General features: G+C 37.7%; 1 protein-coding gene across 3 annotated transcripts in view; it reads left to right on the top strand.

The window, feature by feature from the left end:
• FBXO11 (F-box protein 11) overlaps window positions 1-16,645 on the top strand; it is an 89,735-nt gene that overhangs the window by 50,968 nt on the left and 22,122 nt on the right. For all 3 annotated transcript variants that reach the window (XM_054727912.1, XM_054727910.1, XM_054727911.1), the window contains exons 2-7: window positions 9,916-10,043; window positions 10,180-10,261; window positions 12,176-12,320; window positions 13,873-14,002; window positions 15,179-15,262; window positions 15,339-15,471. In XM_054727912.1, the coding sequence (XP_054583887.1) occupies window positions 9,916-10,043; window positions 10,180-10,261; window positions 12,176-12,320; window positions 13,873-14,002; window positions 15,179-15,262; window positions 15,339-15,471 (702 nt within the window). The remainder of the gene's footprint in view (window positions 1-9,915; window positions 10,044-10,179; window positions 10,262-12,175; window positions 12,321-13,872; window positions 14,003-15,178; window positions 15,263-15,338; window positions 15,472-16,645) is intronic.

The raw sequence follows: 16,645 nt of genomic DNA, 5'->3' as shown, positions 1-16,645 counted from the left end.
ATTGACTGTCTACATCTCACATAACCTCTTGAAGGGTAAATAAACATTCTGTTTGGTTCAGTTTCACCAGTACCTCATACAGTGTGTACAGTACATTCATTTATTCTTCACTCATTGAGAAAATATTTAAAATTGTCCTAAATACACTTTGAGAAAATATTTAAATATTTAAATATTTTTTAAAGTTTGTAACTATATATAGCACAATTAGAAACATCTGTCATAGCAAGTCAAACTTTTATAAAGCAGATTTTTACAATGACTTTACTACTGGACTCCCCACCTTAAAATCTTTAAGTAAATTTTTAAAGTAAAGTATTTAAGCCTTAAGTAAAAATACTTTAAAAGCATTTAAAATAAACTTGATTTCAGTTTATTTTTAGATTTTTTTTAGTAGTTAGAAAAAAGTTGTGGTAGTTCCCAACTGTGTTAGAAACAGTTGCCAAGTGTGGTGTTTTACACCATGAGACTGGGAACTGTTTCTAAGCACAGTTACTAGCACAGATTTGCCTAAGTTTCCAATTTGATCTGTTGCTATGCGTAAGTAATGTGGAATATGTATAATATTTGGGGGGGGGGGGAACCTCTGTAAATTAAAATCTATAAACCATCCTCTAAGTTTAGATTACTCTATACCCTAAAATGTATAGACTTTAATCCCCACCCAATAGTACAGTATTTTGTAAATCTTTGAGATAGTTATAAAGGTATGTAAAAATTAAGGTATTCTAGTATTAGCTTCAGAATGTATAGAATTAGCCTGGCTGGATGGCTCAGTTGGTTGGAACCATCGTCCTATACACCAAAAATAAGAATGTATAGAATTAAGTAGCTTATTTTGTTGAAATGAATCCTAATGTAATTTTTCAATGTTATTTAATATCAGATTTCAAATACTATTTTTTAGTAAAGGAAAAATGCTTACTCTCCAGAAGCCTTTGCTTTTCTGCTGTGGTTCATAGTAATAGTGAAGACTCTAGTATATTTTTACAGGCTTTATATTCAAACCTAAAAAAATCAAAAATAATTTTTGATATATATAGTATAAAATCCATTTAAATTGCATGGTAAAGGTGTGTGTGTGTGTGTGTGTGTGTGTGTGTGTGTGTGTCCCCGTGTCCGTCCATTTAAATTAGCCACTAGCCACATGTGATTATTGAGCACTTAAAATGTGGCTTGTCTGAATTTGAGGCATGTTTGTGTTAAAAGTACATAGTTACTTTAAAGATTTAATAGGAAGATAAAAGAATGTAAAATATCTCAATTTTATATTACATGTTGAAATGATAAATTTATATAAATAGTGGGTTAAATTATATTAAAATTTACTTAGCTACTAAAACATTAAAAATTACTAAATATGGATCACATTCTGTTTCTATTGGAGATATTGGGTTCAAGAACATTTTTAACTGAAAATTAAATTTCTGTAAGTTATGGTTGAAATTGAATGTTGAGTTTATTTTTATTGGTCTTATATTACAGCTTAATATCTAAATATTAGCATTGTAATATTATGTGTACCAGGTTTATCTGTCAATAATGCAGATTTTGTAATCAAAGAAAACATAATAATTTCAAGAGAAACATCAAAAGTGCTTTATTCAAAGTAATGTCCATCACTAGCTACACATTTCCCCCATATTTCAGGTAATTTATGGATACCGTCCCAATAGAACTTTTCTTGTTTTGAGTCAAACCATTCAGAAACCAAATTTTCCACTTCTTTGTACGTTTTGAAGAGCTGCTCAGAAAGTGCTTGTGCCATCGATTGGAACAAGTGGTAATCTGAAGGAGCAAGGTCTGGTGAATATGGCGGGTGGGTTAATAACACTTCGCAGGCAAGATCTTTCAATGTGTCTTTAACTGGTTTTGAAGTGTGTGATGGTGTGTTATCATGAAGCAAAATTACTTCGCCATGTCTTCTGGCCCATTCTGGTGGTTTTACGATCAAAGCGTGGTTCGGATTGATTATTTGTTGTCGGTAGTGATCAGTATTAACGGTTTCACCTTGTTTTAGAAGCTCATAATACCACACCTTCCTGATCCCACCAGGAATCCGAAGCAATTTGGCCTTGCAATCAATGTTGATGGTAGACCTGGATCAACCCATGATTTTGTGTGTTTGGGATTCTCAAAATAAATCCACTTTTCATCGCCAGTCACAATTCGATGCAAAAAAGGCTCTCTTTCATGCCGTTGAAGCAACATTTTACTGATGACTTTTCGGCTTTCCATTTGTCTTTCGTTCAGTTGATGTGGCACCCATTTTCCTTCCTTTAAAATCTTTCCTATTGCTTGTAAACAATCGGAAATTGTTTGCTGAGCAACGTTTAATCTTTCTGCCAGTTGTTTTTGAGTTTGACATGCATCTTCATCCAATAATGCTTGTAATTGTTGGTCTTCAAACTTTTTTGGTTGACCTGGACATTCTTTGTCTTTCACATCAAAATCATCACTTTTAAAGCATTTAAACCAGAGTTCATAAGTATCTTGAGATGGTGCATGTTCACCATAAGTTTCCCAAAGTATACGGTAACTATCAGCAGCACTTTTCTTCAAAATAAAGTAATGAGCCCAAACCGGTTTGGCTCAGTGAATAGAGCGGCAGCCTGCAGACTGAAGGGTCCCAGGTTCAATTCCGGTCAAGGACACATGCCCAGCATTTGGGCTCGATCCTCAGTCGGGGGCATGCAGGAGGCAGCCTATCAGTGATTCTCTCTCATCATTGATGTTTCTATCTCTCCCTCTCCCTTCCTCTCTAAAATAAATAAAATAAAATATAAATAAGTAAATACATTAATTAATTAATTAATTAATTAATTGAAATGTAAGGACCCAAAAGTAAACATTGAAAATACAGGTTTAGCCCTGACCGCTTTTGGCTCAGTGGAGCATCGGTCTGTGGACTGAAGAGTCCCAGGTTCGATTCTGGTAAAGGGCATGTACCTTGGTTGCAGGCATATCCCCAGTAGGGGGTGTGCAGGAGGCAGCTGATTGGTGTTTCTCATCGATGTTTCTAACGCTCTATCCCTCTCCCTTCCTCTCTATAAAAAAATCAATAAATTTTTAAAAAAAGAATGAGAAGAATAATATAAAATATTTATATGATATTGAGGAGGAAAAGGCCTTGCTAAATTAAAAGCAAAGAAAGAAACCAAAAACAAAACAATGAATGTTTCTTATCAAATACCAATAAGCAAGAGTCAAGCAACAAACTAGGAAATAATATTCACAACAGATGACAAAAAAAAAAATACAGGTTTAAAAAAGTGCTTATATAAAACAAAGCTAAAAGCTTTTAGGAAAATATTATCAGCCCAAAATAGATTTCTAAGGCAAAAGGCATTATTAAGCATAATGATGAAAGGAGTAATTCACCAGGAAGAAATAATAATCTTGCCCCTGTATTTCCAAATAACATCAAAGTATATAAAGCAAGATTTATATACTAAAATTAAATGGATTATCTACAAATAGAGCAGGAAGTTTTATAGGAAATTTTCTTCAAAAGACAATAGACAATGAAACTACCACTGCCAATAACAACAACAAAACTAAAGGTATAGAATATTTGAACAAGCATTAATAGATTGGATATTTTAGATATTTTTAAACTTTACTCTAACAAATAGAATGTGGATGTTCTTTTCAAGTAGACATGAAACATTTATAGACACCATATATTTAACTACAAAGGGATGACTCCACAAATATCCAGTTATATCATACTGGCTATATTTTTTACTACATTGCATGCATATATAGAAAACTTACTTGATTTTCCAAGTTTTGTTTAAAAGGGATGTTAATAGAATAATATTTAAATAATAGCTAAAACATTTATTGAACACTTTATGTGAGCTAGACATACTGCTGAGTGTTTTGCATATGTTATTCTATTTACATCCTTTCAGTAGCCCAGTAATCCTGGGAATTACAAGATACTGTTCTCGTCTTTAATAATTGAAAAAATTTAGACTTAAAAATGTTATTCTGCCCAAGGTAAGTTGTTGGAAAAACCTCTGTTTTTTAATATTACACTGTTACAACCCCTCATCTTTTAAAAACACCTCTATTATTGTAAAATATAGCTAGGTAGAGAAATTTCACATAAAAGAATTATTAAAGTTTAGAATTATTACTAAGATTGGTATTATAATACCAACAGGTCAAGAAATAGAACTTTGCCAGCCACTGCAGAAGCCTTTTATGTGCCCCATTCCAGTCATAACTCCATCCTTCCCCCCCACCACCACCACACTCAGACCAAAAAAAGCATTCATATAATAATCATTTTCTGGCCTTTTAAAAGTAATTTTAATGCCCAAGTGTACGTTAAACAGGATGCTTTAGTTTTGCTTATTTTTTCCCCACTGATTTCCCATGCAATTTATTAGTTGATGAAAATGGTACTGTATAGTTTGACTTTGTAGAGTTTCTTACAGGTTTAATCAGATTCAGATTTGATGTTTGGTCAAAGCTGCAGAGGTGGTGATGTGTTCTTTCATCAGGAAATATATAATGCCTGATTGTTACTCTCATGATATTATGGACCTATAGATACTCGGTGGTTAAATCCACTAACTCTTTTAGAGTTTGCAAATTATTATTTCTAATTTTCTTATTTCTTTTTTATTTATTGCTAGAATGTTTCTGTAGAGAAGCTTCCCCTCATTTCTTACTTGGTTACTTGGTGATTCGGTTTATATAAGAAAGGAAGAAAAACATTTGATTACTTGCTGTTATTTTCCAATTTTCAGAAGATGAGTTGGTTTTCAGTAGCATCTTTGAAAGTAACCTTTTTTTTTTAAGTATCATTATAAACTCACGGATTTAAATATATCTCTCTTAGTTCATTCCATTTATTCTGAACTAGAGGCCCGGTGCATGAAAATTCATGCACTGGAGGGGGGGTCCCTCAGCCCAGCCTGCCCCTCTCACAGTCCAGGAACCCTCTGGGGCAGGAGGTGACCAGGCGATCAGGGGAAGGCGACACCCATTACACCTGTGCTGTTGCCACTGCCAGCAGCGCAAGCCTCAGCTGGCCCTGGTTACCTGAGCCTTGGGCAGCTGGGCAGCTGCCATCCAAGGCTTGCCTGCGCCTCGGGCTGGCCCTGGGCGACTGGGGGGCTGAGGGGACTGGGGGACTCTGGAGGCAGGCTCTCGGAGCAGCGGGCCCAGCCTTGCCGCACGCCTGCTGCCCCAGCAGGGCTGAGAGGACTGGGCACCACCATCTTGTGGCTGTGGGCACTGCCATCTTTGAGGGCGTGGCAGTCAATTAGCATATCCCCTCCTTATTGGCTGTGGGCGCTGCCATCTTTGCAACGGTGTGAGGGTCAATTAGCATATTCCACCTTTTTAGATAGGATGATGCTCAAATTGTCTTATCTTTGGCCAGTGGGTGGCTCCCTACATCATGGAGTTTATATTTTAGTAAATATATACACATGTAAGAATATGTATGTATATCCTTAAACCACACACACAAAACACTGTATATTTCGGTTTAAAATTTTACTGTATATTAAAGATAGTTCCTTATCACTCTATATAGAACTGCTTTATATCTTGTAATTACCACTTAATAGTTTATTGTATAGCTAGGCCGTCATTTATTTAATAAACCCTTATTGATGAACATTTAATTGTTACCTTTTAGTATTGGAAACAGTATGCAATAAAAATCTTGGTCAATACTACATTGCCCATATGTGTGAAAATAGCTGCAGAATCAATTCCTAGAAATGGAATTGCTAAGTAATAATAGCTATTGCCAAATTGCTCTTCTTAGAGCAATGAAGAACTCTTTTTCCTTCACATTATCCTTTCATAATACTAATATGTGACCAAACTTTATCTTTCATAATTTGTTATGTGAAAAATATCTCATTTTCATTCCTATTAGCATTTCACTTCTAGTTTCTTAATTCTGAATTATCTGCCCATGTCCTTGCCTTGGCCCAATTTTCTTTTGAATTATTGATCTTTTCCCTATTTATTTGTAGACAAGGAAATTATTACGCATTTGTGTGACATTTGTTGCAGGTTTTTTCCTAATTGTGTTGCTTCTTTTAACTGTTTATGGTGTCAATTTTCCAAACAGAATTTTTAATCTATACTAACAAGAGAAAGATGCAAATTGACTGTACCTCCGTGATGCCCACCAGCCAATCAGGAGTGTGTATGCAAATTAACCCAACAAAGATGGCGGGTTAATTTGCATACACAGGCCCCCAAGGGGGCAGGCGGGACGCTTGCATCATTGCCATGGCGACAACGCAGGCGTTCCACACTGCCCCAGCAGCTCCGGGCCTATGGGCAACATGGGAAGGCGGAAAGGCGGCTCTGGGCCTGAGCGAAGGTGGTGCTGGCAGCCAGGGGAAGGAAGGCCCATTCTTGCACAAATCTTTGTGCATCAGTCCTCTAGTGTTTTATATATTACTCAAATGTATTAGTTATTTAAAAACAATCTAACTTGCCAAAACCGGTTTGGCTCAGTGGATAGAGCGCGTCGGCCTATGGACTGAAAGGTCCCAGGTTCGATTCTGGTCAAGGGCATGTACCTTGGTTGCGGGCACATCCCCAGTAGGGGGTGTGCAGGAGGCAGCTGATCGATGTTTCTCTCTCATCAATGTTTCTGACTCTCTATCCCTCTCTCTTCCTCTCTGTAAAAAATCAATAAAATATATTTTAAAAAATAAATAAATAAAAAATAAATAAAATAAAAATAATCTAACTTAGAAAATAGTTTTTTCCCCCCCTGATTCTTTCCAGAATAAGTGCCAACCTATTATCCTGTCACCTCCTAATTTTTAGTCTGTATTTCTTACAAACAAGGATATTATTCTAAATAAACATACTGTAGCTATAAAAGTCAGAAAGTTATCATTGACACATTATTGTCTTCTAATCTTTAGACTCCGCATTTAAGTTTCACTATTGGCCCTAATAGCCACATTTCAGCAAAAGGATCTAGCTCAGAACCACACATTGCATTTAGTTGCCGTATCTCTTTAGAATCCTTCAGTCGGGAACTGTTCTTCAGACTTTCCTTGACTTTCATAACTTTGACAGTTTTGAAGATGACTCAAAACAAATTAGAACAAATTTGGTTTGTCTAATGTTTCCTCACAATTTGATTTAGGTTATGCTGCAGAATATAGCTGCTATCGGTGGCACACTGTTTCAGTTTGTCCTACTAATGATGATATTCACTTTGATCACTTGATTAAGGTACTGATTGACATCTCTTACTGTAGAGTTACTGTTTTCCCCTTTCTAAAGTTTTTTTTAACATCTCATTCTTTTTTTTTTTTTTTAAATATATTTTATTGATTTTCCACAGAGAGGAAGGGAGAGAGATAGAGAGCTAGAAACATCGATGAGAGAGAAACATCAACCAGCCGCCCCCTGCACACCCCCCACTGGGGACGCGCCCGCAACCAAGGCACATGCCCCTGACCGGAACCGAACCTGGGACCCCTCAGTCCGCAGACCGACGCTCTATCCACTGAGCCAAACCGGTTTGGGCAACATCTCATTCTTTATCAAACTTTCCATTCATTTATTTATAGCAGTATGAATTTATGGGTTGCTGTTCATTCGGTGGGTTATAATTCCTTTACTGTCATGAATATTGATGCTCAACATAATTTTGTTAGTGGGTGAGTATTCAGGCTGACTTTGTGTCCTTTTGACATGTCCTCATCATTCTTTTAGCACTTTCTTATTTCTACCACAAGGTATTTCAGGCTCATCTTGTATTTCCCCCAATCTGGAATCTGCCATTTCTCCAAGGAACCTTTATTTCTTTTATAAAAAATGTTATTCAGCCCTGTCTGGTTTGACTCAGTGGATAGAGAGTGTCGGCCTGTGGACCAAAGGGTCCCAGGTTCGATTTCGATCAAGGGCACGTACCTGGGTTTAAGGCTCCTCCCCGGCCCGGTTCCTGGTCGGGGCTCATGCAGGAGGCAACCAATCAATGTGTTTCTCTCACATTGATATTTCTCTCTGTCTTTCCCTCTCTCTTCCACTCTCTCTAAAAAATAAATCCATGGAAAAATATTCTTGGGGGAGGATTAAAAAAAAAAAAGAAGCCCTAGCCGGTTTGGCTCAGTAGATAGAGCATTGGCCTCTGGACTGAAGGGTCCTGAGTTCGATTCCTGTCAAGGGCACATGCCCAGGTTGTGGGCTCGATCCCCAATAGGGGGCGTGCAGGAGGCAGCCGATCAGTGATTCTCTGTCATCATCAATGTTTGTATCTGTCTCTTCCTCTCTGAAATCAATAAAAATATATTTTTTTTAAAAAAGAAGAAGAAAATGCTATTCAGAAGCCAAGCTCCAAATGCTACTCACGCTCATTGGTATTGGAGTGTCACTGCTTCGAGGCTCTCTCAGTGGACAGAGCTAGGGAATATATATACGTACACACATCCAAACACATCTAAAATAATTTCTATATCAAAAATCATTAGTTCTATGTTGATACCTTCCATTCTAGTCTAACAACATAGAGTTTATTCTAGTTTTCTCTCTTTTTATATTTTAACTCCTCTCTGACAGAAGATATCTAGCTTCCATTATCTTATTTATTTGCTTAGTTCCTGTATTGTATATAACCAGTCTTCCAGGTCTACCATTCCCACTGCTATGCGACACCCTTTTCTCCCTGCTCTGTCTGACTCTTCATTCGAGGGCCACCCTACCCTCCATGCAGACTTCTTTTTTCCCCTCTTGAACTCCAACACCCTGTGCCTGACCACTCTCTATGTGGATGCTCTTTTCATCCTTCTTGGTATCTGATAGTTTAGACCAAGCTGTCCCTCTGTCAGCATCATCCTCACTCACCTGACTTTGACTCTGACTCCCCTTGCCTGATTGCCCTTCCCATCCCATCCCTCTTGGGCTCTAACCATGACTCACTCCCCTTCAATCAAGCCCCTCATCAAGTGAACATCCTCCTCACCTGTTTTTGGTTTATTTTAATGCCTTCCAAGTTTTATGTCATAACCTTGAAAGAACTTCTCTAATGTAATAAAAAAATATTTTTTTCTATTTTCTTGTAGTGATTGTTTCCTTTTTTGTATTTAAATATATCGTGTATTTTGGAATTTATTTTGAAATCCTACCTAATAATAGAGTAATATGCAAATTGACCGTACCTTTGCTACACTCACAAGCCATGCCCACCAGCCACACCCACCAGGAAACCGTTGCAGGGACGCTGGGGTTCGGCCGAGCCCAAGGCCGGGAAAGCCTCGGGCACCAGCAGGGAGCCTGCACGGATCGCAGGAAACCACTGGGGGTCAGCTCCTGCGATCCTTAGCAGGGAGGCTGGGTGCAGCAGAGCCCAAGGCCGCCGCCCGGGGCCAAGCCCTGACCCTGAAAGAAGGCATAAGGTGGTGGCCACAGCCAAGGCCTGGGTCCCTGGTGCCGGCAGAAATCTGGTGCAGGCAGCCAGGTGAATGAAGGTCTATTGCACGAATCTTCGTGCAAATGGACTGCTAGTAAATAAAATAAAAAGCCAACATTTTATTCAGATGGTTATCATCTAGTTAGCTGGAATTTTATATAAAAGTTGTATTTCCCACCACCACAAAAAAATGTTTAGGAAGTTTTTAAAAAGTTAACTGCAGCCCTAGCCGGTTTGGCTCGGTGGATAGAGCGTTAGCCTGCGAACTGAAAGGTCCTGGGTTCGATTCCGGGCAAGGGTACATGCCCGGGTTGTGTGCTCAATCCCCAGTAGGAAGTATGCAGGAGGCAACTGATCAATGATTCTCATTTATGTTTCTATCTCTCTTCTCTCTGAAATCAATAAAAACATATTTAAAAATAAAAAAGAATACTGCATCCATAAGAGCTCTTTTTTTTTTTAATAGATATCATTTTTCATATTGCTTTTGTTTATAACAGATGATGATGTACCTGCAGATATGGTTGCAGAAGAATCAGGTCCTGGTGCACAAAACAGTCCTTACCAGCTTCGTAGAAAAACTCTTTTGCCGAAAAGAACAGCGTGTCCTACAAAGAGCAGTATGGAGGTATTTAAGTGTCACTGCTTTTCTTTTTGTAATGAAAGAATTATTAGGAAACAAACAAAAAAGGAAAGGGAATGTCATCATTTTTTAGAAGTAAATAAAAATATTTGCTTAATTAATTTTAATTTTGTTTTTGAAGGGTGCCTCAACTTCAACGACAGAAAACTTTGGTCATCGTGCAAAACGTGCAAGAGTATCTGGAAAATCACAAGATCTGGCAGGTATTTCCTATGGGAAAATTAAGAGACAGGGTCAAGTAACTTTTTTTATTTTGTTTGATAGCAAAATATTAAAATTAAATTAAATGTACTTTAGTATTACATTTGGGATTGAGAAAGTGATTGTTATAGAACTAGAGGCCCGATATATGGATTCATGCACTGGTGGGGTCCCTCAGTGTGGCCTGTGGGAATTGGGCCGAAACCCGCAGTCCAACGCCGCCTGCCACTCCTGCCTGCTGTTCCCACTCATCCCAGCCCCACTGCGCCTGCCGCCACGGGCTTGCACCCAGTCAGTCCCAATTGGGGGAGGCTCACGCTGCCATAGCAGCACTCAGCCGGTCATGAACCCTGCTTCTGGCACCTGTCAGTCAACTGAGCAGCGCTCCCGCTGTGGGAGTGCACTGACCACCAGGGGGCAGCTCCGGTCGTTTGGTCACTTAGGCTTTTATATATATAGATAAACATGACAACTCTGACCTCTCCCTCTTTGACTTTGTTATTTAAAAACACCTTGTGTTGCCCTAGCTGGTTTGGCTCAGTGGACAGAGCGTCAGCCTGCAGACTGAAAGGTCCCAGGTTCGATTCCAGTCAAGGGCACATGCTCAAGTTGCGGGCTCAATGATCCCTAGGGGAGGGCATGCAGGAGGCAGCTGATCAGTGGTTCCCTCTCATCATTGATGTTTCTATATCTCCCTCTCCCTTCCTATCTGAAATCAATAAAAATACATTTAAAAAATAAAAACACCTTGTGGCCCAGACAGTTTGGCTCAGTGGATAGAGAGTCTGCCTGTGCACTAAAGAGTCCCAGGTTCAATTTTGGTCAAGGGCCTTTTCCCCGGGTTGCAGGTTCGATCCCCAGTAGGGGGTATGCAGAAGGCAGCCAATCAATGATTCTCTGTCATCATTGATATTTCTCTCTTTCTCTCTCCCTCTCCCTTCCTCTCTGAAATCAATAAAAATATGTTTTAAAAAAATAAAATATGCCTTGTGCCCTGGCCAGTGTTGTAAAGTGGTTAGAGCGTTGGCCTGCCCATGGAAGGATTGGATTCCCAGTCAAGGGTGCACATACTTGGGTTGCAGGTTCAATCCCATCAGGGTTGTATGAGAGGCAACCCATCGATGTGTCTCTTTCACATTGATGTCTCTCTCCCTCCTTCCCTACCTTCTACGCTCTCTAGGGGGAAAAAAAAAAATCAATGGAAATAAAATATCCTCAGGTGAGAATTTACCCAAAAATAAAAAACCTTTTGTGTATTTTCACCAGTTTCTGAAATGGTACATAATAGCTAAAGAGAATACTTAATGTCAAGATAAACAAAAATAAATGTGTCATCTATGAAAGAAAATGTTTATAAAATGATTGTCGCCCTAGCCAGTTTGGCTCAGTGGAAGGAGCGTCTGCCTGTGGACTGAAGGATCCCAGGTTTGATTCCGGTCAAGGGCACATGTCTGGGTTGCAGGCTCAATCCCCAGTGTGGGGGTTGCAGGAGGCAGCCAATCATTGATTATCTCTCATCATTGATGTTTCTCTCTCTCTCCTCTTCTCCATTCCTCTCTGAAATCAATAAAGGAATGTTAAAAAAAAGATTTGTCATCACAAAATAAAAGTTATTTGTTAGATAAAATGAAAATTATGCTTTTTATTTATTTTACTTTTAATCTTCACCCAAGGATATGTTTTTATTGATTTTAGAGAGGGGGGAAAGGAAAGAAACAGAGAAAAACATTGATTGGCTGTTTCCTGTATGTGTCCTAACCTAGAATCAAGCCCACCACCCTTCTGTGCACAAGACAATGCTCCAATCAACTGAGCTACACTGGCCAGAGCAAAAATTATGCTTTTTAAATAATGGGGAAGTCATTACTAACACGATAAATAAGTTGTTTATATTTTATTTGTTAATCTCTTTATAGCAGCACCTGCTGAACAGTATCTTCAGGAGAAACTGCCAGATGAAGTGGTTCTAAAAATCTTCTCTTACTTGCTGGAACAGGATCTTTGTAGAGCAGCTTGTGTGTGTAAACGCTTCAGTGAGCTTGCTAATGATCCAATTTTGTGGTAAGTGAAATTTTATTTCTTATTATCTTGAGATATATTATTTGGTGCCCAAAATGCTTGAAATGGTAGGGAGGTTGAAGTGTTGATTATAATTAAATAAGAATAAAATTAGATTGCTTGTAAATTTTAAGTTACCTGTTTATCACAAATGTGAGTTGTCACTTTAGGTGATATTTATAAAACAATAAATGAAGTGCTTTCTCTGCTATTTATCAGTTAATAGCAACTGAGTGTGTAAAATGTTTTTCATTTAATTGCTTTTATAAAACAGCAACGGTTGAGCATGAAACCTATACACCAGGAGGTCACAATTCAATTCCCTTGTCTGGCCATATGCCCAGGATGTAAGCTTGATCCCCAGTATAAGGCATACAGGAGGCAGCCAATCAATGATTCTCTCTCATCATTGATGTTTTCTGTCTCTTCCTCTCCCTTCTTCTCTGAAATCAATATAAATATATGTTTTTTTACAAACACAGAACTAAGGCTCCTGGCCGGTTTGGCTCGGTGGATAGAGTGTCGGCCTGTGGACTAAAGGGTCCCAGGTTTCATTCCAGTCAGGGGCACGTGCCCGGGTTGCAGGCTCGATCCTCAGTAGGGGCATACAGGAGGCATCTAATCGGTGCTTCTCTCTCATTGTTGATGTTTCTCTCTCTTTTCCTCTTCCTTTCTCTCTGAAATCAATAAAAATATATTTTAAAAAACACAGAACTAAGTCTAATTTAAAACAGCTAATTAAATGTGATAGTTTAGTGAGAATGTGAATTTTATATATCACTTTTGGAAAATACTTGGATAGTTATATTTATGACCTTGAGATATGCATGCCCTTTGACCCAGTAATTCCACTTCTGAAAATTTTTTGCCTTATGTACAAATTTTTTATAATGTCATAGTTAATAGTGGGGGGGGGGGATTAGAAATTAGATCTAGCAGTAAGGAAATGGACTTAAGTGAACACAATATAATGTCTGCTTAGAGGGTTGGGGTATAGTCATGAACAGTGATTTTTATAGTTTTTAATAGCATGAGAAAATGCTATGTTATAAAAAGTGAAAAGTGCCCTGGCTGGTAGTTCAGTTGATTAGAGTGTTGTTCCAATATATCAAGATTGCAGGTTCGATCCCCAGTCAGTCACATACATGAAACAACCAATGAATGCATTAATGGGTGGAGCAGCAAATCAGTGTTTCTTTTTCTCTCTCCCTCTCTCTCCCTCCCCCTCCTTCTCTTCTTTCTCTCTCCTCTCTTTCTCTAAAACCAATAAGTAAAAAGTGAAAAGAGCAGGATACAATATTTTGTTTTTATATGCTATAAAAATCAAAACTGTAACAAATGAAACTAACTAGATAAAAATGACTGAAAGGAAATATAGTAAGCTGTTAATAATAATGTATTGAAAGTATAGGTTATCTCCTTTCTTTGTACTTTTCTATGTTTTGCAATAGTTTGTATGGTGTTAAAGGTAAACTATTTTAGTCCTCAAATAATATTTTGTAGTTATTTTAAAGGCTACTTATGAATAACTCTTTAATTCCTTTCCCACCTTCAGGAAACGATTATATATGGAAGTATTTGAATATACCCGTCCTATGATGCATCCTGAACCTGGCAAATTCTACCAGATTAATCCAGAAGAATATGAACATCCAAATCCTTGGAAAGAGAGTTTCCAGCAGTTGGTATGAAGTATAAATAGAAAATATTGCCTTATGTATATTATATATTTGGAGATAAAATTTCCTTTCTAAAAAAGTTAAACTCATGCACGGAGATATTTATATTGTCATACAAACCTATCTTGTGAACCTTATGAAAAGGGGGAATGTTCCAGGTATTCCATGACTTACTGAGAGAGATATTTTGCTGCACTCATCATGACAGGTGTAATGACCCTGATGAAGTAATAGATACTACAAAGGAATACTTATCACTGAGCAAACACAGACATTTAACCTGACATCAAATAAAATAATTAAGGGTTTTTGTTTTTCTTATTAATTTCAGAGAGGGAGAAAAAAGAGAGAGAGAGAAATATCAATAATGAAAGAGAATCATTGATTGGCTGCCTCCTGCACACCTCCCACTGGGGATCAAGCCCAACACCCAGGCATGTGTCCTGACTGGGAATCGAACCATGACCTCCTTCCTGGTTCATAGGTCGACACTCAACCACTGAGCCATGCCAGTCGAGCTAATTAAGTTTGTTGGTGTGTTTTTTTAAATTAATTTCAAGAAAGGTTTCAAGCCGGTGCACATTTATCAACCAACAAAATACTCAACAATTTCACTGCTGACATAATCTAAACATTGACAGTAAACATCAGCAGCCTAGAAGCAGTTATACTTTCTATGGGTCTGTTTGAACTTTTGTTTAAATTATTGGTATTCAATAGTTTTAAAGTTTTACTTTTAGCATAATTTTTATGTAGTCCTTTACAAATGGCTCTCAACTAGGATGATTTTGCTCCACGGGGGACATTTGACAACTTCTGGAGACGTTTTTAGTTATCGCAACTGGAGAAGAGGATGCTACTGGTAGCTACTGAGTGGAGACCAAGAATGCTGCTAAGCATTCTACAATGCACAGGACAGCCCCCACAACAAAGGAACTGTCTGTTCCAAAGTATTAGTAGTGCTGAGGTTGAGAATCCTTGTCCTTTCTTACTGAATAGTACTGAATAATATAAAATCTGTAACACCTTTTACATTGCACTGTGCAACAGAAAATTAGTTGAAATAATTGATTTTTTATATATTTTATTTAAAATATTCATACAGTACAAAATTAGTTTAAAATGTAATGTCCTTTTCTTTCCTTTTTTTTTTTTGTTTTTTTTTTTTTTTTGGACATTAAGTATAAAGGTGCACATGTAAAGCCAGGATTTGCTGAACATTTCTACAGTAACCCTGCAAGATATAAAGGAAGAGAAAATATGTTGGTATGTTTGATCTCTATTTTTATGGGATTTAAAATGGTAATTTTTCAGTTCTATATTGACACTTATTTTTTTCTAGTATTATGATACAATTGAAGATGCCCTTGGTGGGGTACAAGAAGCTCATTTTGATGGACTTATCTTTGTTCATTCTGGAATATATACTGATGAATGGATATATATTGAATCTCCAATCACCATGATTGGTGCAGGTATTTTGAAATGCATTTTTATTAGAATTTTACCAATTTTATTTACATAATGGGTTTATAAAATGCTAGTGACTTAAAATTTATGTAACTTCGATAATACCTTAATGGTAGGAAAGAATAAGAATTAAATATCATGCATATTTTATGTGATAGAAATGAAAACATGGGAGTTCAGAAATTGCGGAAATGTCTTCTTTTTAAGATGTTATATATTTCTCGCCCAGCTGGCATGACTCGGTGGTTGAGCATCCACCTATGAACCCCAGGAGGTCACAATTTGATTCCTATTCAGGGCACATGCCTGGGTTTCGGGCTTGATTCCCAGTGTGGGGCATGTAGGAGGCAGCCAATCAGTAATTCTCTTTCATCATTGATGTTTCAAGCTCTCTCCCTCTCCCTCCCTCTCTGAAATCAATAAAAATATTTTCTTTTTAAATGTATATGTTTCTTGGTCACTACTTTGTCCAACTGCCTTAGTTAATCATTAAGGAAAGAAAAATGTTTGTTAGCTTCATCTTATATATTTTTGGACTATATAAAAGCTGCTTTTATGCTCAAGTTTCTAAGAATAAATGTAATAAAATATTTATTGAGCACTGATCAGTCATTTGAAATTTATGCTATGATTTTTTTTTAAGAGAGGAAGAATAGGACAGGAGGGAGGAGGAGGGGGAGAGGGGAGAGAGAGGGAGAGAGAAGGGAAGAGGGAGAGAGAGACATCAATGATGAGAGAGAAACATTGATCGGCTGCCTCCTGCATACCCAACACCGGGGATCAAGCCCACAACCTGGGCATGTGACCTGACCAGGAATCAAACCTGGTTCATAGGTCAGTGTTCAACCACTGAGCCACACCAGCTGGGCTCTCTCTGATTTTTTAAGGATATAGTGCATAGACCATTTTAAGATGGCTAATAATTATTACTTGTTAATAAAGTTTGCATTTACTGCCCTTTTTGCTTTCCTCCCCCATTTCCATCATGAAGAAAAGTGAGGAGGGAGGGTGTAGAAAATTTCTGCCTATAGATTTTTATTACTTTCCAAATTAAGGCCAGTTTTGGAAATAAATAGGTCTCTTTTGGATAATAATTACTATTTGCAATTGAACCTTAGAAGTATTATACATGGATTTCAATATGATACTGAAATAATATCTACATTAGATATGACTGCC

Source organism: Eptesicus fuscus, chromosome 16, assembly GCF_027574615.1.
Source record: "Eptesicus fuscus isolate TK198812 chromosome 16, DD_ASM_mEF_20220401, whole genome shotgun sequence".
NCBI lineage: Eukaryota > Metazoa > Chordata > Mammalia > Chiroptera > Vespertilionidae > Eptesicus > Eptesicus fuscus.
Note: the sequence above shows the minus strand (reverse complement) of the source record. Positions and strands in the feature narration are given on the sequence as shown.